Source organism: Astyanax mexicanus, chromosome 20, assembly GCF_023375975.1.
Source record: "Astyanax mexicanus isolate ESR-SI-001 chromosome 20, AstMex3_surface, whole genome shotgun sequence".
NCBI lineage: Eukaryota > Metazoa > Chordata > Actinopteri > Characiformes > Acestrorhamphidae > Astyanax > Astyanax mexicanus.
The window spans coordinates 23,303,449-23,327,524 of NC_064427.1; the positions used below are offsets into that span (position 1 = coordinate 23,303,449).

The 24,076-nt window shown below is 38.4% G+C and overlaps 2 protein-coding genes across 2 annotated transcripts; one reads left to right on the plus strand and one right to left on the minus strand.

Moving 5' to 3' along the window:
- The first annotated feature begins 1,037 nt into the window (after positions 1 to 1,037).
- Positions 1,038 to 14,279, plus strand: pum3 (pumilio RNA-binding family member 3). Its single transcript, XM_007255020.4, has 18 exons — positions 1,038 to 1,129; positions 1,554 to 1,632; positions 2,495 to 2,677; positions 2,789 to 2,927; positions 3,425 to 3,500; positions 3,760 to 3,853; positions 4,041 to 4,107; positions 6,145 to 6,319; positions 6,767 to 6,870; positions 7,048 to 7,126; positions 7,307 to 7,405; positions 7,514 to 7,567; positions 8,385 to 8,465; positions 9,446 to 9,588; positions 10,194 to 10,416; positions 10,861 to 10,948; positions 11,204 to 11,294; positions 13,895 to 14,279. The coding sequence occupies exons 2-18, from the start codon at positions 1,563 to 1,565 to the stop codon at positions 14,019 to 14,021; spliced, it is 1,893 nt and encodes a 630-aa protein (XP_007255082.3). The 5' UTR covers positions 1,038 to 1,129; positions 1,554 to 1,562; the 3' UTR covers positions 14,022 to 14,279.
- A 317-nt stretch (positions 14,280 to 14,596) lies between these two features.
- kcnv2a (potassium channel, subfamily V, member 2a) lies at positions 14,597 to 23,281 on the minus strand. Its single transcript, XM_007255021.4, has 2 exons — positions 21,770 to 23,281; positions 14,597 to 19,584 (listed from the first exon to the last, which is right to left on the minus strand). The coding sequence occupies exons 1-2, from the start codon at positions 23,084 to 23,086 to the stop codon at positions 19,300 to 19,302; spliced, it is 1,602 nt and encodes a 533-aa protein (XP_007255083.2). The 5' UTR covers positions 23,087 to 23,281; the 3' UTR covers positions 14,597 to 19,299.
- Between the last annotated feature and the right edge of the window lie 795 nt (positions 23,282 to 24,076).

Sequence of the window (24,076 nt, forward strand, 5' to 3'; positions counted from 1 at the left end):
CAAAAGAAATAAACAATGAAATTATTATACAGAAGCTTTAGTGTTGTAGAGGCAGCTAATGCCTTAATGAGACAATATTTTGGAAACTTATCCTAACCATTTCAAATGAGCATTTTCAGTGTACCTGAATCTCAGTGTGATTTATATGTTTTAGGTATGCCTGAGTCCGCTATATAAACCTTCTGCTTTGAGACCACATTCAGACTGACATCTGCCCGAAGAAGCATCACATAATCTGAAATAATTCACACTTTTAATAAAAACAATGTTTTTGCTGTTTGTAATGATGTTTTACACCCAGTGTGTTGCAAATATCTCTGCTTAATGTAAATTAAAAATAAATAAAACATTTTTACCAGTGTGTTTAGTCTGTATGTTTTTTAAGTGGAATAAAAAGATAATATGACAGTACAGGACACCTTATTTCAGTAATAAAGCTGGTATTTATCGTAATATACTGTTGGTATTGTCTTGTATTTGTTGGGCCCACACACACAAACTAACTGACCTTCTTAACCAGTTAGGAGTCTTGCCCAAGGACTCTAATGCTTATGGTGTAGTGTGGTGTGTTTGCCAGGAATTGAACCCAGTCTCTCCATTTGGAAGGCGTTGATGTTACCAGCTACGCTACACCAACCACCAACTAATAAATGTGTCATTTAACCAGCATAAAGGTTTATTGCACATCAGTCTATCTATCCATCCATCCACCCATCCATCCATCCATCCATCCATCCATCCATCCATCCATCCATCCATCCATCCATCCATCCAATCTACACTACAAAGTGTAAAAAATTGCCTATTATGATTAAAAAGTGTGTGATTTGGGACACAGCCAATGTTGCTCTTTAATTTTATCTATCTATCTATCTATCTATCTATCTATCTATCTATCTATCTATCTATCCATCCATCCATCCATCCATCCATCCACCACAATAAATAATGTGCCATAAATGCCCTATTATTATGATTAAAAGGAGTGTGATTTGGGACACAGCCCTGTTCTTAAAAAAATTGGTACGCAAGGGCAGGCACGTGGCCGTAAATCGACGCAGTGTCGCAAAATCAGCTCCTCGCCTTTTACGACACCTCGTTGCCGTAAAGTGTTTTCGTGTACACATGGGTGAGTAAACGTGTTTGATTTTCTGTAGCTGAAACTGAGCTTAATTATCATTAATACACAGATTATACTGTGGTTCACACACAGCGCTGCTCTCTACTGTTAAATACCAGCGATTACTGTATAATCTAAGACGTGAACAGAGCCGCTATTACTGAAACATCGGATTAATGTTAGGAAGATAAGGAGCGGTTAGCATTATAGCCCTACAGCCATAGAGCCCTACAGCAGTCTGTCTCCTCATAACTCTGCTCTATTTAACCCCTGTCAGTTTACTCTGTGCTCTTAACAGTGATATTAAATATTTTATACATGTCCCTGTACTGTTCAGAATTTTACACACAGCCAGCTGAACTGCTGCTTTACTATGTGAGATAAGCTAAGCTAACAGCTAGTCTAATGTGGTTTCTGTGTTTGTGTGCTGCAGTTGTTGATCATGGAGGCCAAACCAAGAAAGAAATCATTCGCTGCTAAAGATGGAAAGAAACCTGCCTTCAAGGGGAAAGGTAATAACACCAGTTCACACCTGCAGAAAATGAGGATTAGTGGATGCTGTTTATACCAGTCATACAAAAAAACATTAAAGGAGAAAAAATCTGGTGTAAAAGGGACTTGGGTTGTAGTGAAACACGATAATGGGTGGAAACCTTTGTCGAATAGCCTACTTCTGTTCACCCACAGCATTCTGAAATACAGAGCTATTATCTGATGCTCTTAATAAACTTACAATGCTAGTGAAAGGGGCATAGTGTTACCCATGCAAATAATCACTATTTACTTCTTTAAAAATCTCAGAGTAGCTCCACACTTCATTGGTAGAATTCTGAGGGCCCTGACATTTAAAACGAGGCACATATAGTTTATTAAAACACTGTTTATACACACAGTACCTTCAGCTCTTCGGTTCTTCAGGTGCCGAAATCCTAAAATTAAGTCACAACATTTCACATGACTGGTCATGTGACTACCATGTCTTAATGTTATCACATTTGTTTTTGTATTAGTTTGTGTCGAAACTAAATGGCTCTCCTAAGCTGGTTGAATTTAAGGCGTCTTTTACAGAAATAGTTTTGAAACGTTTGGCTACATTTTTAATAGGGCTTCATTCTTTAATGCGGTCCTGGATAACTGCATGTACAAGGCTAAACTGCTGTCTGCTCTGGTGAATAGGCAGATAGGTTTGTTTAGCTTTTTATGACATTACAAAGCCTGGTAATCCAGCATGAACTAGCCCAGTTTTAGACCCCGAATTCCTTAGCCCAGCATTAATGATGTCTGCGTTGTGGTTCAGTATGAGGAGTCACAGACTGAGAATAAATAAAATATTTAAAATATCTGCATATAACTTTTGTTTTTGTGTAATTCTAGGCAAATTTGAGGGTAAACCTCCCGGTAAACACCCTTTCAAACCTCACAACGCAGACAAAAAGAAGCCTTTTGTAAAACCAGGAGGAAAAGGGGGAGCACAAAAATTCATGAAGCAAAAACCTACAGATGGAAAGTTTGTGAAAAAGAGAAAACTGTCCGACGGGGACAGCACAAAGGAAGAAGGTCTGCATTTATATCATTTTTTTTTATTTTTATTAAATGAAACTAAATTAGCTTGTAAAATTTAGACCAGTGTTAGTATATGATGTTTTATGTTTATTGTGAACCCTGCAGGATCTGAAGCAAAGAAACCCAAGTGGAACGAGTTTAAACAGAAGAAAAAGGAGCTGAAACAGAACCGACAACAGAACAACAGGAAAGACTCGTTCCAGACTGTGATTAGAGCCAAACAAGTCTGGGAGATGATCAGAAGGTGAGTTATTTGCTGTAATTTATTGTAATCAGGCTTACCGATATCATGTTTTTTCTTAAAGAAACTTCTGAAGTAGATCTTAAACATTAATTTAATTAATTGTATTCTAACATTTATCACAGAGACAAAAAACAGTCAAAAAACGTTTTTTCAAATGTTCAATATTCTTTTTCTGCTTTTCATCATTAAATATTCTTGATAAATTTTTACTTTGCTTTTTTTAAAGAAAATCAGTTACAAAACTGTTAGCAAAAATATTTATTGAACACCTTCTTAATATTTTAGCATTGATTATTTTAAGGATGTGAGCCTGCTGCTATCGCCTAAAATGCTCTGTTCCTCCTCTATTATTGATCGACTTATTCAGGTGAACACAAGTTGCTTTTTGACCTTCTTCGGTATAATAATTTTTTATTCCTAAGCGTAAGTCAAAGAGACTCACTGCTGAGCTGTTTAATGTGATTTGTGATATAACGGATTTGTAATTTTTATTACAGGAAGGATTGTGACAAAGACAAGAAAGAAAAGTTGTTGAAAGAGCTTCGGGAGCTTGTTCGGGGAAAAGTTAAAACAGTAAGTGCTCCACATGTATACAGAGGTGCATGTTGTTATTAGGAGAGTCCATCTAATAATGCATCAGCCTGAGTTTCAGTGTGGATGTGTTTTGTGGTGATTCAAAAAGCTCTATTAGCAAAGAATTTTCATGTCTTTTAAAATTTAACAAATAAAATTTGACAGAAATAAGTCTGTCCTTTTTTGTTCTGTGTGTAATTTGGTGCTGTACATTTATGGACTATTACATTTTTACACTGTTTCCTTTTCTTTCTTTTAGATTGCATTTGCTCATGACTCGACGCGAGTGCTTCAGTGCTTTATACAGTTTGGAAATGATAAGCAAAGACAAGAAATCTTTGATGAACTCAAAGGTTGGTGTTCAAAGCGGTTTTCTACATCTTAACTAATTTGGGTTATTTGATACATTTGAATCGACAAAGAACAATCATATAACAATAGTCTGTGAGATTTTCTTTGCATAAAAACAAGCTTATTTCCATAATACTTGTACTGTTTTATAGTATTTGTGCTAAAAATGAGTTTTTATTTTTTCTTCAGATCACATGGTGGAGCTGAGTAAATCCAAATATGCTAGAAACATTGTAAAGAAGTTTTTAATGTATGGGTAAGTTGCTTTAATGTCTTTCTGTATTTTGTAAGCACCTCGCACCTCTAACTAGGATTAATGTTAAGCTTGGATGAATATAGTTTTATTTGTGGAGATTAGTATGTGTTGTGTGTATACACGGTAGGTTCTTATATTTGCTTGCCAGTTGTGTTTGAGGATGTGAGGTTGAATGTATGACTTTAGAGGCATTTAATTTCTCAAGCTTCGATGTTTGAGTTACTACACTAGTTACAGGTAGGAAATATGAACAGGAATGTTCCTATAAGTTGGATTTCCTACAGGGGAGAACCTCACCAACCCAGAAACCAAAGTTCAGAATGCAAGTCGGGTGTACTGCACATTAACAGTAGTAAAAGCGGAGGTATTGTACAGTTTATCGCCTAAGAAGCGCTTGTGGCGTAGTGGATGATTAGTGTATTTGTGATGGGAAGTTTAGGTGTTTTGTGTTTGGGTAAGTATTGCTGATTGGATCATAAACTTAGCTGTTAGGTGGAGGAGTTTACCGGTGTCGTGTGGTTAATTGTGAGTAGAGCTTAGATTTTCTGCCCGAATCAAGACTTCTCACCACTTTTCTTGGGCCGGGTCAGGTCAGGCTCAAGAAAATAGTCTGTGACGTAGGTTTCTGTTTTTTAATACTATTTTTATTTTATATAAAGCTATGGCGTGAAAATCACAATATAGCAAAGTAACAAATCAAACTGTGTCGTCTGTGTTACGCACTTGACTTGCAGCGCTGTGCAGTGCAGTGCATAGCCTTATTACTATTTTTTGTGTTTTTGCACCTAGACTACAAAATACAAAAAATTAGTTTGTTTAGAAATTATTTTTTATTCTTAAATCATGTTAAATTATATTTGATTAGAGGAAAGTCATTCAGACATCATTCCAGTAGCCTAATTTTAGACCTGTGGATCTTTGTTCGCATTGTTTGTTTTAATCTGTTCTTAATAAATATATATTTTTTAATAGTAGGTCTTCCTCAGTGTTGTAATGTTAATTAACATCATTCTGAACTGATTTCGCTCATTCAAACAACCCGAAAGTGTTAATGTAAAAGCTCAGTTTTAATGCTGTACTTACAAAAAAAAATGCCGCATTTAAATCGGGCTTGGGCTCATAACAGTTTGGTCGGGCAGAACGTGCATGGATAGTTTGGGCTCAATCTAAGCTCTAATAATGAGTAAGGAATTGGAGGATAGAGTAGAGTAGAGTATAGGGGAGGAGCCCTGTGTGTATTTCCAGATCTTAGGTGCAGGCAAACCTTTGTGACGCCATTCATAGCAATGACATATAAAGTAAATAAAATGCAGCATTAATCCTTATATATGAAGGGAAACTAATAAAGAAGAATAATCTCTGTAAATCAGAGTGCTCTTATTTGCTGCTGTAGCATGATTATTCTTTCTCACAGCACACTGTGATCTGCAGCAGTGTCTATCTCAACATCCATCTTTCAAATTTCCTCATTGGCTTGATCAGCCTCGGTCCTCTGTAAGCCATCATCAATCATGAGCACATTTGTTATAGAAGAATGAATTTGTTAGATAGAATGAGTGGCTTTTATTGTCACTATAACATGTAGAATGAGATCAAAGCAGCTCCTTTCACAGTGCAACAAAAACAAAATTGAGGGTTTTTTTTATGTTATCAAATTGAAAACCTCTGGAATATAATCAAGAGGAGATGGATGATCACAAACATCATAAAGTGGCATAAAGTTATCTAAAAGCAGTGTGTAAGACTGGTGGAGGAGAACATGCCAAGATGCATGAAAACTGATTAAAGACCATGGTTATTTTAACATATATTGATTTCTGAACTCTTAAAACTTTATGAATATGAACTTGTTGTCTTTGCATTATTATTTGAAAGCTCTGCACCTCAATATCAAAGATATAGACAATATCACAGATATGGGGGAGGGGATTAAAAGGGAATGACCAGTATAATCAGTAGAGCAAATATAGAGTTGTTTTAACCTTATCTGATAAAGTAAAAAAATGCTGAGTTAAGCTCTTCTCTCTGGTTCATCAGGAGCAAACAGCAGGTGGGGGAGGTGATGCTGGCCTTCAAGGGTAAGGTCAGACAGATGTTGAGGCATTCGGAGGCTTCGTCTGTGGTGGAATACGCTTACAACGACAAGGCCATTCTCTCCCAGAGACTCATGCTTACAGAGGAGCTCTACGGCAACACCTTCCAAGTCTGCAAGGTACATCTCATTTAGATTGTTCCTTTGAATGTCTAGAAATTGGATTTAAAGGGACATTCTGCTTCTTTTTCAACATTTCTGCAAAATAGCAGTAAAGAGAAAATTACAGAATTGTTTACAATGGTGACAATGGAACTGTCTAAAGTTTATAATTTGAATAACAGTAATCACCCCTTTACAAGCACGTGCCAGGAGCCGATCACTCACACAGACACAGAGACCGCGCTGTGTATCTACTTGTGTCAAGAATCAGAACATTGCAACATGACGTGTTTATTATTTAAATGCTTACAGTGACATTGCACGTCCTGCGATGTGACTATTGCACATGCGCACATCATGATGACTATGCTTAAACGATATATTATTCAGCTCTATTTCCATTGGTTATTGGACAGCTTGATGCTTTATTATGTTAACAGTTTTTTACTTTTGATTTGTTTCCAGTCCACAGTGTGTCCTACATTAGAGAAGGTGTTGGAGAGTAATCCAGAAAAACTGGAGAGTATAGCAGATGAAATGAAACAGATCCTCACACCAATGGCTCAGAAGTAAGTTTTCCACCAAAGTGTACTGCAAAGAAGTCTGTACTATAAACAAAATTATAGATTTATTAATTTAATGGACTAAGAATCCTATTTATCAGAAAATATCAGCTGCTTTATTGCAATAATTAGATTTCAGTTCTTTAATGTTTCTAAAATGTTTTCTGTTTTTCTCCTGAACAGAGAAGCAGTTATTAAACATTCACTCGTCCACAAGGTGTTCCTAGACTTTTTCCTCCACGCTCCAGATAAACTCAAATCAGTAAGTGAACTGTGTTCTGAAATGTGTGTGTGTGTGTGTGTGTCTGTGTGTGACCTACTTACAATACCTCAGATATAATTTCTACAGTAGCGACTGTTTGAAAGTTTGTGTTACATCTGTTTTTTTATTCCCCCATAATCTAATAATCCTGTGTGCGTGCATTTGTGTGTGCATGTGCAGGAGATGATTGAGTCAATAAGGGAGTCAGTGGTGTACATGGCACACACGCACGATGGAGCCCGGGTCACCATGCACTGCCTGTGGCACGGCACATCCAAGGTGAGCTCCCGTGACTTTGTAAAAGTCCTTTAAAGCTGCAGGTGAGATAACCTGTATAGATTATTCTGTGTCATTCTGATTATGTGCGTGTGTGTGTGTGTATTTCAGGACAGGAAGGTTATCATCAAAACTATGAAGACGTATATTGCAAAGTTTGCAATGGTAAGCTGATATTAATGATATTTGTGTAAAATCATGTAATATTACTCTACCACCATCATTGAAAAGTTACTTTATTTCAGTAATTCAGTTCAAAATGTGAAACTCGTAGATATTATATAGATCTATTAAACACAGTGATCTATTGTAAGCGTTTATTTATTTTGTTGTTGATGATTATGGTTTACAGCCAATGAAAACCTAAAAAAAATCAGTGTCTCAGAAAATTAGAATATTATATAAGACCAATTGGTACTTCTGGCAGTGTGCCAAGTCCTGCTGGAAAATGAAATCGGCATCTCCATAAAGGTTGTCAGCAGAGGGAAGTGCTGTAAGGAATTTTTTAAGGAGATGTGAATTTAATTTTCCAGCAGGACATGCCACTCTGCCAAAAGTACCAATAGGTTTTATATAATATTCTAATTTTCTGAGACACTGATTTTTAGGTTTTTATTGGCTGTAAGCCATAATCATCAACAATAAAATAAATAAATGCTTAAGAGGATCACTCTGTGTGTGATACATTTTGAACTGTATTACTGAAATAAAGGAACTTTTCAATGATATTCAAATTTATATGATGCACTAGTACTTCAGTGTTGCTTTTGCGTCAGAAATCTATCAAATGTCATTAAATCAAAGTTACAAACAATTCAGGGCTTTTAATTTGAAACAAAGCATTCATGCACTTCATGACTGATCACTATTCCGTTCCTTCCAAATCTTTGTTTTTACACATGTTGGGGCTGATATGCCCAAGTTAAATCATAATGTGTTTCTGGTGAGTTATTTCGGTATTCTGATTGACTTTTTTTCACAGGGAGAGTATGCACACCTAGTCCTTCTTGCAGCTTTTGATTGCATTGACGACACCAAACTGGTCAAACAGGCTGTTCTATCAGTAAGTTCTATGATTTCACATTACATTACATTACATTACATTTGGCAGACGCTTTTGTCCAAAGCCACTTACAATATTCAAGTACAATGTAAAATAAGTTTAAAGGAAAAACATCTTTGGATAGGGATAAAAGGAGGTCAAAGGGGAATAATAGGATAGAGGAGTGAAGGAGGGGAAGAAGGAAATGAGGTTAGAAGTAGTTAGTGTGTTAGAGGTATTAAGAGAGTAAGTGCTCTTTGAAGAGCTCTGTCTTCAGGAGTGTCTTAAAGATAGCGAGAGATTCTCCTGATCTGGTAGTGGAGGGTAGTTTGTTCCACCATTGGGGAACTCTGTATGAGAACAGTCTGGATTGCTTTGTGTGAATGTTTTTGGCAAAGCGAGGCGACGTTCACTGGAGGAGCGCAGCGGCCGGGAGGTAGCGTAAGCCTTCAGGAGAGAGTGCAGGTAGGAAGGAGCCTGTTCTGACATCACCTTGTAGGCGATTGTAAGAGTTTTGAATTTGATGCGAGCATCAACTGGTAGCCAATGGAGCTCAATGAGCAGCGGGGTGACATGTGCCCGTTTTGGTTGGTTGAAGACCAGACGTGCTGCTGCGTTCTGGATCATCTGGAGTGGTTTTACTACACAGGCCGGGAGGCCAGTTAGCAGGGCATTGCAGTAGTCGAGGCGTGAGATGACGACCGCTTGCACCAGGAGTTGGGTGGCCTGTTGCGTCAGGAACGGTCTAATTTTTCGGATGTTATAGAGCGCAAAGCGGCAGGACCGAGCAACTGAGGCCACATTAATATTATGTTTCTCTGACTTTATTCTTTTGTAAATGAGTGACCTCCGGTCAAAGAGTAATTGTGAGACATTTCGAGAAACTGTTTTTAGAGATCCACATATCCTCATAGGGTGATCTTGTAGTTTGCTAAGCTGTAATAGACCTGGTGTAATGTATTACATTTGCATAAACTGAACTAAGACATTTTCATTCTCAGGAGCTGGTGAGTTCTCTGGCTGAGGTCATCAGCAATAAACATGGCAAGAAGGTGCTTCTCTATCTTCTCAGCCCTCGGGACCCCGCCCACCTGCTACCAGAAATCATTCAAGTGCTGGAGAAGGGTGACGGAAACGCTCACAGGTTAGTCCCAGTTTCAACAGTTAAAGTCTTATCCATCAGCTGCCAGAGCCTTGAGAGAGCAAAATTGGCCTTGCTCTCTCTGTGTAGGTAGATGGTGCTCTTCCCCTCTCATCACTTTTAGGGTGATGTCGATCAACTTTTATTTATAGTTTTGCTATTAATAGTTTTATGTTTGAGTAAAATTAACATTTGTTGTTTTATTCTATAAACTACGGACCATATTGTTCCCAAATTCCAATTAAAAATATTGTCATTTAGTGCATTTATTTGCAACAAAATGAGAAATGGCTGAATCACAGTTCTCATGCATCTTGGCATGTTCTCCTTCACACCAGTCTTACACACTGCTTTTTGGATAACTTTATTCCACTCCTGGTGCAAAAATTCAAGCAGTTCAGTTTGGTTTGATGGCTTGTGATCATCCATCTTCCTCTTGATTATATTCCAGAGGTTTTTAATTTGGTAAAATCAAAGGAACTCATCATTTTTAAGTTATCTCTTTTTTTTTTTTTTTGCATGGTGCACATTGTGCATTGTGTTTTTTAGTTTAATGTATAATTATTGTATAATGGTTGTAAATAACATACTTTGTGTGTGTTGTGCAGTAAAAAGGACGTGTCTGTGAGGCGTCAGGAGCTGCTGGAGGCCATATCTCCTCCCCTGTTGACGTACCTGTGTGAGAATACTCGCTCTATGGTGATGGATAAGGCCTGCAGCGTGGTGGTCAGCGACATCCTGGGAGCTGCAGTGGGAGACCTGTGGCCTGCTATGGGGGCTGTAGCTGAACTGGCGGCTGAAGACTTTGTAGCTGGTGGTGTGGATGGCCAGGTGAGGACAGTGTTACATTATTTACAGTGTTAACAGTCCTCTTATTTAGCTTATTGAGTTTCTGCATTTAGCAAATCAGCAGGAAATCCTTATTGGGCTTTCATTTGTGGGTCTTGGTGGTAGTAATTAATCTTCTTGGCCTATATATTTTTTTTATATTTCTGTTCAAACCTGTGTACATATAAGACAATTAAACAGTAATGTATGCAGAATTCATTGTTTGGATCTGTACAGGTATTATGTTTGTGGGGTTGGGCGCTCTGGTTTAATTTAGCCCTGAATCAGTGGGTGCAACTCGTAGGTTGTCTAAACTGCTGTAACAGATGACTTCATTTAAAGCAGTGGCATTTACTTTAAGTCTATGTTATTTATTTAAAGTCTGTTTATCTTAAGCTTTGTGGGCGAAATCTTACCCATTGTTTTACCTCCACCTCCATGTTCTAGCTGCACATGGCTGAGCACCCTGCAGGCCATCTCGTGCTGAAATGGTTGATTGAGCAGGACGCCAAGATGAAGGCGGCAGGTCGAGAGGGTAAGCCTAAACCACCTCATGGAAATCTAATAGAAAGTCTTCCCTGGACTTCAGAGACATTTACTCTAACAAAATGATATAATCTCTTTTTAATACATTTGTTTGTGGATAAAATAATGAGCAAGTACCAATATCCCTGTCTATACAGTTATTCCTTTACTTAAGACAGATGATAAAGAAACTATGGCAAGTAAATCAGTTATGATGCATTGTGGTCACAGAAATAGTTTTTTTGTTGATTTTGTTTTCTAACAGAACGTTTCTCCAGAGTTCTACTTGAAAAAGTGGGCCTAGATAAGCTGAAAACATGGGTGTCAGTCAACCGTGGTGCTATGGTCCTCTGCTGGTGAGTGAACCTGCCTGTTACTGTATGTGATGTGTGTGAGGGAATGTATGGATTGGAGGAGGAGTAGTAGATGAGTAGTAGAAGAGAAGGGAGAGGAGCAGTAGAAAAGGAGGATAAGTAGTAGAAGGGGCAATAGAAGAGGAGGAAGAGTAGTAGAACAGGAGGAGGAGTAGTAGGACAGGTGTAGTAGATGAAGGAAGGAGTAGAAGAGGAGGAATATTAGAGGAGCAGTAGAAAAGGAGGATAAGTAGTAGAAGAGGGGCAATAGAAGAAGAGTAAAAGTAGGAGAGGAGGAGGAGGAGGAGTATTGGTTTAGTAGAAGAGAAGGAGTAGTAGAAGAAAAGGAAAAGCAGTAGAAGTGTAACAGAGGAGTAGTAGAAAAGGAGGATAAGTAGTAGAAGAGGGGCAATAGAAGAGGAGGAGTAGTAGAAAAGGAGGATAAGTATTAGAAGAGGGGCAATAGAAGAGGAGGAGTAGTAGGACAGGTGTAGTAGATGAAGGAAGGAGTAGAAGAGGAGGAATATTAGAGGAGCAGTAGAAAAGGAGGATAAGTAGTAGAAGAGGGGCAATAGAAGAAGAGTCATAGTAGTAGAAGAGAAGGAATAGTAGTAGAAGAGGAGGAGTAGGAGGGGAGCAGTAGAAGAGGAGGAGTAGTACAAAAGTAGGATAAGTAGTAGAAGATGATAAGTAGTAGAAACAGGGGCAATAGAAGAGGAGGAAGAGTAGTAGAAAAGGAAGAGTAGGATAGGAATAGTAGGGGAGGTATAGAAGGAGAGGAGCAGTGGGAGAGGTATAGTAGGAAAAGAGGAGCAGCAGGGGAGATATAGTAGGAGAAGAGTAGTGGAGTAGTAGGAAAAGAGGGCCAGTAGGAGGAGGAGAAGTAGGAAAGAGGAGTAGCAATAGTTGGGGGGGCATTGCTAGTCATAGAGGAGTACTTATGAAATATATGTTGTATGTTTGTTTCTGATGTATAATTTAGTGGCATTTGGGGGGGAAAACGTGGGGTGGGGAAATCAGTACCTCCTAGTAGTCAGTGTGTAATCAGAACATCTCTGCACTATTTTATCCTGAAAGTGTTTTAAACACAGTCTAATGAGCGGGTATGTCTGAATTCCTCGCATGCTTTATAAATCTTATGTAGTTAACATCAACCTGCCTGCACAGAACAACAAAACATCCATTTAGCGGTAAAATATATGCGCTGGTGAAATACTGCTATTAAAAACCCACAGGAATGCGCATTCATGTTGAAATGACTGCGACACAAACGCTGTAATTTCTGCACAAAGCAGCGTCTGAAAGACTCTTTCACAGGAGATTTCCTGCTCCTCCGTCAGCCTCGCCGCTCCGCAGAGCCGCCCGGGTGTAAGCCTGTCGTTTAGCAGCGCCGTCACATTATGCACTCTGCATGCTGGTATGCTAATAAAGGCCTGTACAGTGGCTCCCTTCTCCCAGGCACTGGATTACTTGGCCCCGCCCACACCCTACCCATAACTCTCCCTTGTCTGCGGGTCTTTGGTCGGTTCCACTCCCCCTCTCCTCCTCAGGCTTTGTGCCTGACCTCCTCTAATCTCTCTAAGACTTTAAGCAGTGAGAGATTTGTCCGTTTCCCTCTGTTCACCCAGGCCTGGACAATGCCTGTGTGTTTTCATAGCTCAGGATTCTGTTAAAGACGACGAAATGTTGCAAATTAATTTGATTTATTATATTTTTAAGCTTTATATGGGTTTATTTGAGTTGTTGTGTGTGCATATACCCAAATTGATCATAAATGTATCTACAAAACTCTTGTCCTTTCTAAAACCTGACAACTGACTAACTATTATTAGGCCTGTCATGATATAATTCCTCTATCGACGTGTCATACAAAACAAAACAAAAAGTTTGATGTCAATCTTTGTCTTTTTTGGCACCTTTAGTATTGGCTATTGTTTATTTTATTAATTTATTTATATTACTTTTATTTTAGCAGAAAAATTAAATGCAACCAGGCATATACCATATATTTAAAATGACAATTAAAATCGCTTGACAAAGGGACTGTTTGGATAATAGGTCGTCCATTAAAATAAAAATTTTATTTATACAGGCCTAATTATAATCAAGAAGCAGAAAAACTGAAAATGAAAACATATTTATTTATTTTTTATAGTAAAAGCTGATTATAATCCCATAATTCATACCTTTGAATTTAAACACTTTTTTTTGTTTGCTTTTACAGCAAATTTTACAACTATACAAATTCAAAGCAACTTAACTTCATAATTTATGACACCAAATATTTCCATTTAATGCTGATTCAAAGCTTTCAGGCGCAATAAAATTCCTTTTGATTGTTTTTAAAGTGAATTTATATCCTTTTTTTTTTTGCGTTTGTTCATGTATATTTATATTGCAAGTGCTTTAAAGCTTTTTTTTTATTATTGTATTGAAAAATTACGGGTGCTGCATTGAAATTCCTTTTACCAATGAAACCTGGTCTCCACCATTCATAACATTGTTGAATATGATCTCCCCAGGGGTCTGCATTAGCTTCAGCCTGTCTGCAGCTGCTTGTTAGCATTTCTTCTTTTATTCAGCTGCTGTTTGTTTCTCCACAGCCTCCTCCAGAGCGCAGACGAGGGAGTGGCGGAGGACGTGAGGACTGCTCTGTGCTCCATTATTCCCAAACTGAAAAAAATTCAGAACTCAAAAGGAGTGGAGGCTCTGCTGGAGAAACTGGCCTAGAGTAAAATCAGTACTGATGAGCACCATACGTTCTTACAGGTTCTCACACTGCCTCCAACCGGTGCTGGACCTCCTCGCCAAGATCTGAAGATCTCAACACCCAGACTTGCTTTCCTCTTTTTGGTTTAAGAGTAATTTTGTAATTCTGCAAGACATTCTCAGTCATGTTGTGCAAAGGATTTTGTAATTCTCATTTTATGAATTGTTACTTATGGATTTATATGTATGTAAATACAAAATAAATAACTACATACTCAATCATGTAGTGACTTGTTACATATATACATTGAATCATAATCCATCCACTGGCTATGCCATGTATGAATTAAACATGTTCAGCTTTGTCTTAATCTTAGTTTCAGCATTTCAGGATTATATTTAAATATATATATATATATATATATATATATTTGATCCGAAAATAGAACTATAGAGGTCACACATTCACAATATATGATGTATGGCAATGTATACTAGTGCATTAAAAAAATAGAACATTGAAAATGTACTTTATTTCAGTAATTCAGTTCAAAATGTGAAACTCATATTATATAGATGTATTACATACAGAGTGATCTATTTTAAGTGTTATTTAAGTGTTTATTTAATTGTTGATGATTTTATGGCTTACAGCCAATGAAAACCCAGAAATCAGTTTCTCAGAAAATTTGAATATTATAAAAGACCAAGTGATACTTTTGTCAGTGTGGGCAGTGTGCCAAATCCTGCTGGAAAATGAAATCCTCAAAAAAAAGTGCTGTAAGACAAAACTGCACTGACTTTAGACTTAATAATAAAACACGGTGGATCAACACCAGCAGATGACATGACTCTCCATCAAACCATCACTGATTGTAGAAACTTCACACTAGACCTCAAGCAGCTTACACTGTCTCTCCACTCTTCCTCCAGACTCTGATCCCTTGATTTATAAATGAAATGTAAAATTTACTGATGATCAGTGATGGTTTGGAGAGTCATGTCATCTGCTGGTGTTGATCCACTGTGTTACATCAAGTCTAAATCAATTATCACAGAACACCAGTAGGAACCTCTATGACTCAATGCCAAAACATCTGGCTTGTTACATCATTACACATGCGTTAGACACTATTTCTTTATTTGCTGCTCAATAAATATGGCCAAGATTTGCTTATATCAGTCGAAATCTAATCTTTTAAATCTTAATCATTTATTGTTCCTGGTAACAGGAAGGTCTTCCTTCTGAACAGCATTGCAATCTGACACTTCCGTCTGGGTGCAGCTCTTTCTTTGACGATGAGTGAGGATGTGAAATGAGGCAGTTAAAGTGTTTTGTCTGCATGAAAGGATTGTTTTTGTGAGCGTAGAATTGTTTTGACTCCGTCAGAAAGTGTACAAAGGAGTGTTTAAGCTTTTTTTTAGGCTGCGGAATAAGGGTTCTAGACCTTCAAGTTCACATTCCTTTAGGTGTTTCTAACCCCTCGTCCCTGTGTCCTCCAGAGCTGTGTCCTCCCGAGTCCAGAGCTATGGAGCTTCAGCCTTCAGCTGCTGGAGGCCTTTACTCAGAAAGGGAGGGAATGTGGAGGAAGTGGAAACTACAGAATTAATTCTGTTGTCTTGTTCCACATCCATCTGTCTTCTCTCAGTGCACTCGCTGAGCCGAGACAGGGCTTATTCACCATAACACTGGTTTCTTTACAATCTGCAGAGATTAAGCCTTAAGGGATTGTCTGTGCTTACAGAGGCATACTGTTGCTTTTCTTTAATTTGTTGGTTTTCAGATGGTTTGAATCTTGATTATATTTAATGTAAAGTTTTGGAATCAACAGATTTTGGATTTTGCAGTCTACTAATAGAAAGTATTGCTATAATCAAGACAAAAACTACGATTATTGTCTAGATTGAGTCATGACCGAGTCTAAAGGGATCTGAGTCCAGCTGAGAGCGAGAACGCCTCAAGATTGAGACCCAAAAAAATCCTGTTTGAAGTCTTTGTCCTCAAATTCTTCGGTGGAGTTCTCATAAAGTAAGCTACAGCTCTGCAGATTCACTAAATACAACTGAATCAGTGCTGGATTTAAAGCCTCCAGACACTTTTTTTGTATTTTACCTTTTTTGTACAGTTTTTCACCAATTTTAGAAGTGCCAATTAACCCACTGACTCACCAGAACACCATAACTCCCTTTATGACCTAGTATCTAGGCAATAGGGATGGTAATTAAAGCCTAGTACTTTGACCACAGCAGCAGTACTAATACACATACACAGGTATTTAAAAAACAGGAGAAATCTGTACTTTTTTTCAGTAGTGAGATTCTGGAGCTGGTCCAATCTGTGCAGTTCCACAAATTCACTAAATAAAATTGAATCAGTGGTGGATTTAAAGCCTCCTGACACTATTCCAGCATTTCACCATTTTTTGTAGATTTTTCACCAATTTTAGAAGTGCCAATTAACCCGCTGACTCACCAGAACTCCATTTATGACCCTAGTTTTTAGACAATAACCCTTGAAACCTAGTACCATGACCACAGCAGCAGTAATAATACACATTATCAGTTTTTAAATTGCAGGTTTTTAAAAAACAGGAGAGAACTGTACTTTTTTTCAGTAGTGAGATTCTGGAGCTGGTCCAATCTGTGCAGCTCCACAAATTCACTAAATAAAACGGAATCAGGGGTGGATTTAAAGCCTCCCGACACTATTCTTGCATTTCACCTTTTTTGTACAGTTTTTCACCAATTTTAGAAGTGCCAATTAACCCGCTTACTCAACAGAACTCTCCAGAACCCCCTTCATGACCCTAGTATCTAGACAATAACCCTGGTACCTTGACCAGAGCAGCAGTAATAATACACATTATCAGTTTTCAAATAGCAGGTATTTATAAAACAGGAGACAACTGTACTTTTTTCAGTCGTGAGATTCTGGAGCTGGTCCAATCTGTGCAGCACTGAAAGCCTGTTGCTTAAGGAAAGCTGTTTACATGAAGCATAAATCGGATTTTACAGATTCGATCTTACACAGATGCCCATAAAGAGCAGGAAAAAGTATTGGAACTATTCTGGGCCAGATGTTTCGACTATCAACTCGTTATCTAAAGCAATCCTCCCTGGATTATTTCCTCTTATTCTAATGTTACGCTGGACTCTGATTCTGTTTCAGTAGCATTTTATAGTACATATTTGCAAATACCCAAAAACAATGAACACTGCCATAAAAAAAACATTACAAAAATAGAGATTTTACTGACCAATTACATTCTTACAAGATGTCCTGAGTGTACATGGTTGTGATTAATATATTAGAAGCATATACAGTTCTGGAAAAATTTAAAACCTCTGGAATATAATCAAGAGGAAAATGGATGATCACAAACCGCCAAAAAAAGCTACAAAAATTATCCAAAAGCAGTGGGTATGACTGGTGGAGGAGAACATGCCAAGATTCATTAAAACTGTGATGAAAAAAATTAGGGTTATTTCACCAAATATAGATTTCTGAACTTAACTTAAAACTTTATGAATATGAACTTGTTTTCTTTGCGTTATTTGAGGTCTGAAAGCTCTGCATCTTTTTTGTTATTTCAGCCATTTCTCATTTTCTGCAAAAAAAATGCTCTAAATGACAATATTTTTATTTGGAATTTGGGAGAAATGTTGTCGGTAGTTTATAGAAAAAAAAACAATGTTTATTTCACTCAAACATAAACCTATAAATAACAAAATCAGAGAAACTGATTCAGAAACTGAAGTGGTCTCTAATTTTTTTTCCAGAACTGTATATATTCTGCATTGTAGATCAAGACTATTACCGTTCCAAACTATGAAGAAAATACATATGGAATTATGTCAGAAAACAAAAAAGTGTTAAACAAACCCGAAAATGTTTTATATTTTAGATTATTCAAAGTTGCACCTCTTGCTTGGATAGAGATAGTTTTACACAGCTTGGCTGGATTTTCTCAGTCAGCTTCATGAGGTAGAGTCACCTGGAATTTCAGGCTTTCAGTTAACAGCTGTGCTGAACTCGTCAAGAGTTAATTACCTGAATTTCTTGTCTCTTAATGTGTTTGAGAGCATCAGTTGTAAAGTAGTGAAGAGGTAGAGTTACAGTTATACAGTAAATAGCTTGATTACAGTAATGTTCTAATCCATATTATGAAGGTCAGTTAATCTGAAAAAAAATCAAGAACTTTGAAACTATCCTCAGGTACAGTCACCACAAAGTCCATTAAACATTTATGATAAAACTGGCTCTCATCGAGACCACCCTGGGAAAGGAAGAGCAAGAGTTTCCGCTGTTGTACAGGATTAGTTAATCAGAGTTACCAGCCTCGGAAACTGCAAGTTAACAAGAGCATTTAAATGCTTCTTCACAGAGTATTTTGGTTTAACACTTTAAGTTACTACATGATTCATTATGTGTTCCTTCATAGTCTGGATCACTTCAGTATTAATTTACAGTGTAGGAAAAAAATTAAAACATTGAAGGAAAAGGTGTAAACTAATAATCAGAGACTCAGTGTCTCAGAGACTGGTGGGACTGGTGAAGTTAATGTGGTGCAAAAAAAAAAGTTTAACCCTCAATATTTCATTCTTTACCAAATATTTACAAAAGATAATGATAGTAATAAAGTGTTTAAGAAAAATAGGTTAATCAATTATGCACAGAAAAAAAAAGAATTTAAAAAGTATCCTTAAAAAAACAAAAATAGATGAAAATAGAGATTTTACTCTAAAATTCCAGCCTAGTAAGATTGCCTGAGTGTATACAGCTGTGATTTGTGTATGAGAATAGCTTATATATTCTAATAGTCTAATATTTGGTTGGAGCATCTTTAGCATGGATTCGCTGTGGCATTGTTTCAATAAGCATCTGTAATGTCACATGGTAGAGTATTCCTCTTACAGCATCCACAGTTAATCCTGTTGGATGTGGTTGGTCCTTCCTGGTGGTATGCTGACATTACCCTGGATACCATGGCTCTTGATGCATCACAGACTTGCTGTCTTGGTCACAGATGTGCCAGCAAGACGTGCACCAACAATTTGTCCAAATTTGGACTCTGGTATGTCCCCCATAATGTTGTGTGCATTGCAATATTTGGAGCAAAACTGTTAAAGCTCTTACCCTGCTAATTGAACCTTCACACTCTGCTCTTACTGGTGCAATGTGCAATTAATGAAGATTGGCCACCAGGCTGCTCCAATTTAGCCATGAAGCCATGAAAAATGGCAGGTGTTTCAGTTTTATTGTCCAACCCTTGTATATAGGTAGTGTTAGCAGTTGCAGTTATTCGCAGTGGAGCGGTGCTGGCGCAGTCGAGTAAGGTTTCTCGCAGCACTCTGACAACATCTTGGCAGCTCTTTTGGCAAACCTGATTTTACCCCGAGCTTTCACGGTTGAGGTGTACTCATGAGACTTCAGCTTAGAATAGTAATCTGAGAACTTGTTGTACAGGATGGAGATGGGCATGCCGTTCAGAATGATCCCAAAAGAGATGCAGGCGAATGCAAAGATCCTCCCCAGGTGAGTCTCTGGGAACATGTCTCCATAACCCACAGTGGAGATGCTGACCTGCAGAAGAAACACATGTAGAATTGTATGATCACCTCCTTTCATTAACAACACTGATCATATAGATACATTTTGTAGTTCTACAGTATAATTACAGACTGTAGTCCTGTATCTGTTTCTCTGTATACTTCATTATTATCTTTCTCCTTTCTTCCTTATCTTTAATAATCAGGACCCCACAGGGGAAAAAAACCCACACACAGAACTGCACTGACACTGGCATAAATGTGGTGTGTTAGTTTGTGTTGTTCTGCTATGAGTGGATCAGAAACAGCAGCAGTGCTGCTGGAGTTTTTAAACACTTCAGGCAAAAGTGTGAAAAGTATTGACATTAATTACTCTGTAGGTAGAAGTATAGATACTCAAGTTTAAAAATACTTCTGTAGAAGTTAATGTATCAACTCAAGCTTTTTACTCTTTAAGTAAAAGTGTTAAAGTACTGTAAAAAGTAAGGGGAAAAAAAGTCATTAAGAACAAAAGTCATATAGTGCACTACCTCCCCCCCCCCCCCCCCCCCCCTCCACAAAACACATTTTTCTAAAAACCATAATGACTAATAAATGAAATGTTAATAAATTTGGGATGCACTAGGCTGTTCCCTAGTGTTTCAGCTGCATATATTCCTATTGTAAATTAATGTATTTTAAAAGAATGTAAATATTTTAAAGAAGCTTAGTTGGATGTTTTGGTTTCAGATTTCTATTATTTTTTTATACTTTCTAAACTTATTATGATTTATTTATTATTTTAGTTCTATCAATTACCTTTTTTAAAATGTTGGTGTTTGTGTTTATATTTTATTATTCTAATTATTTATCCCTTTGTTTTATTGCTTTACATTTTAGCCTGTCTGCAAATCCTTTTATTCTGAATCATTTTATTTCTTCTTCATTAAATCTTATATTTTTGCTTGTTTTTATAATTTAAACTTATTTTTCAGTCCCTTTAATTTTATAAAGGCTCGCCTGCATTGAAAATGAGGGGTACCCTCAGTGTACTCCGAATAGAAATAAAGATTGGTTGATTGATTGATTGATCATCTTCATACTAGGCTACATACGTCTGCTATGTTCTTGCTGGAGTGTGGGGGCGTGATGGGTACAGGTATGATGGATCTTATACCATTCCCACATCCTGTTTGTTTATATGTTTATACTTTTCTACATCCAATCACAATCAGATTTACTCTATCTGGATGGAGAGATTTATCTGGAGAGCGGTTTTATTGAGAAGCCAGAATGAAAACAAGCTGAAATGAAATATAAGTAAAGAGGATATTTTTAAAATGTAAGGAGCAGAAAGTTCAGATAATTGTGTGAAAATTTAAGAAGTGGAAGTAAAAATTGGCTGAAAGAAATTACTCCAGGAAAGTGTAGATAACCAATATTTTAAATGTATGTAAAAAAGTATGGTAACAAAGCATTTGTACTTCCTTACTTGACACCTCTGAGGACTAGTCTGTAATTATAGAACTGCAAAGCCTCTTCTGTGGTCATAATATTCTGACTGATCTGTGTAAAAGCAGCAGTTTATCAGACTTGTGCAAGTTTACAGGATCAAACCCTCCAGCAGAACCACAGAAAAAAAACCTGACCTACAGCCAAGTAGGTTCACTTCTTAAAAACAATCTCTGAGGGATTATACTAGGAGGAGGAATGTGACGCATAGATGGCAGAGGCTATATTTGCCCTCAGGATTAATACCCTGCAGAGGCCATGTTTAATTGCATTACAGTATAAAGACACTGCGTGGGCATGGTTCATCCCGTAAGGTACAGATCCAAGTTGGCACTGTCACGACTGTAAATACTGAGCAGTGCTGGTGCCAGGGATGCCTCGTAACCATTGTAGGAATGCAACAGTGCTTTACGATTTTCTTTAACTCTGCATTTACAGTCTACCGAGCATCAACTAGAGCATATAACCTCACATGGAAATTAGAAATTAGAATAAGCCAAGGCAAAGACATTTCTAGCTTGGGTAAGAATAGAATAGCAGAATCCAGTCCAATGGTTTGAAGCCTTGATTGAAGGTGTCTGGGTTTAACTTGAGGCTTGAATCTGCAGAGAAGTTTCCCAGATTGGGATACAGCTCTATCCTGGACTACACAGCACTGTACTGTTTTGAAATAGAGATTCTAAATTCTCCATAGGACTAGGCGTTCAAGACTCTTTATAAGTACTCACCGCTGCCCACCACCATGCATGAGGTATACTGGTGAAGTTTGTCTTCTGTACATCATGTTCCACTGTGTAAACCATAGCTGAGAAGGTGAAAATTCCCATTGCGATAAAGAGAAACAGGCAACCAACTTGCTGGTAGCACTGGCGAAGAGTGAAGCCAAACGCCCGCAGTCCCGTTGAGTGTCGAGCCAACTTCAGAATACGAAAGATCCTCATGAGTCGCATGATACGTAGAACTTGTCCCACTTTGCCCACCCTCCCCACTGTCTCAATGTCGCTGTGGTGCCTCTGATGGTCCTCGTTCTCAAAGCACTCCAGAACCATCTGCAGGTAGAGTGGAAGGATGGCGATCAAGTCCACACCGTTCAGCACGCTCCTCCCGAACCGCTTGATATCCGGTGTGGACACAAGCCGAAGCAGGTACTCCATGGTAAAGAAAGCAATGCAGAGGGTCTCCACATGCTCTGCGTAGGTCTTCCCGCTTAGTTGGCCGGTCGCCGTCTTGTACTGCATCTCCTCCACTGTGTTGAGGGTCATGGCCACCAACGAGACCAGCACAAACAAGCTGGAAGCCACAGCCATGAGCTTGGCTGTAATTGAGGAGAATGGCTTTTCCATGAGATTCCAGATTCTGCGCCGAGTATGACCGAAAGCCATCCCCCTGAAGAGCTCTTCATTTTCTTCCACCTCAATCTCAGCCTGAAGCTCTCGCTGGACCTTCAGCTGCTCGTTCAGCTCATCCTGCCGCTCTTCGAACGAGATTCGGCAGCACCGGTGGGTGTTCTTGATCCGGACGCCCCAGTAGTTGATCTCCTCCAAGTAGTTGCGAGGACACAACTCGTCTTTAATCCAGAGAACCCCGGTGCGGTAGAAGTTGAAGATGTTGTGGAAGATGTCCGGATCCCTGTCAAAGAAGAACTCATTGTTCTGGACAACGTAGTCATCGCAGAGGTCGAGCTTTCGGTTGTGGTCCGTGTATGTCGCGAGGCGGCCGATTCTCGTCTTGGGATATTTTGCCGCCACCCTGTAGGAGATCTGGTAGACTTTTCCTCCGACGTTGATGTTCAGCATGTAGTTCTTCATTGGAGACGAAAGCTTTAGAGCAGAGGGCATGAACCGATCATCATCGTCGTCATCATAGTCTTCAGAGATGTCGTAGATGTCTCGACTGAGTTCCTGCATGGAATTCCATGGTTTAAGCCAGTTTTGCTGGGCGAACGGAAGCTCATCTTCCTCCACAGGATCAGCAGGACATTGGTTTGTTCCCCCAAGCTTGTAATTGGGGAAAAGGCTTCGTCTCCGGCCCTTAAACTTGAACATTCCGGTGGTCTGCAGTGGCTTTCGAAGCAAGCAGAATCAATCAATCACAGGTTAATAAAGATCTAAGAGGAGTTCATTTCTACAAGCTCAATTTCCCCTCTACGAGCTGGATCTAAGCGCACCAGCAGGCAGAGTGGGACTAACCGTCTAATGTTGCTGACCGGGTGGATCTGCGTGCTTAACGGTTTAAACACTTATCCTCTCATCCAGACTCCCTCTCCTCCCTCCCTAATGTCTTTCATTTGCCTTACATTCACAAATCTCTTCCACAGCAGACCTCGGGTATTATCCTATAGGCCAAGCCACAAAACTCAGAGGAGCGCTTTCCTCCAGCCAAATTATACATTGTGGCAAATCCTTTTTATCACATGGATTTCTGGATTACGGATGACATTTTCATGGTTGTACAGAGCAGCAGAAGAAGCGGCAGAAGAAGAAGACAACCGAGAGTCTGAGCAAAATCCTGCTGGGATCCTTTCGACATAAATTACATAAATAGTATCTCGTAATCAGAGATGCAACCAGGAGATGCGTGTATCTGCTGACCTATTACAAAGGAAAAAAAAAACTAAATCATACAACAGGTCTCAAGTAGAGTCATACTTGTGTGTATTGTGTACTTATCTCAAATGTGGTGTCATTTTATTCCTCCTAACAGGTGGTCTAACCAATGGCAGGAATGGATGAGCTGTGTCTGATATCGAGCCCTAGTCAGGATCCCCTAAATGCAAATCTAGATCACTCTACATAAAGCTCTATTATATGGAACAGAATTCAATTTAAGGTAGCGAGTGATTTACATTTACGTGTGTGCAAGCTCCATACTGTGTGACAGCAGTTCTAAGCATCCCAGCAGTCAATGCAGAGTCTATCGACACTGTTGTAATCAATGCCAATTTTTTAAGCTTCACTGAGCATATATAGGAATATATTGAGTTATATAATTAGGACTGTAGTGCTATATTTATCTGTTTATTTGCCCACTTTATT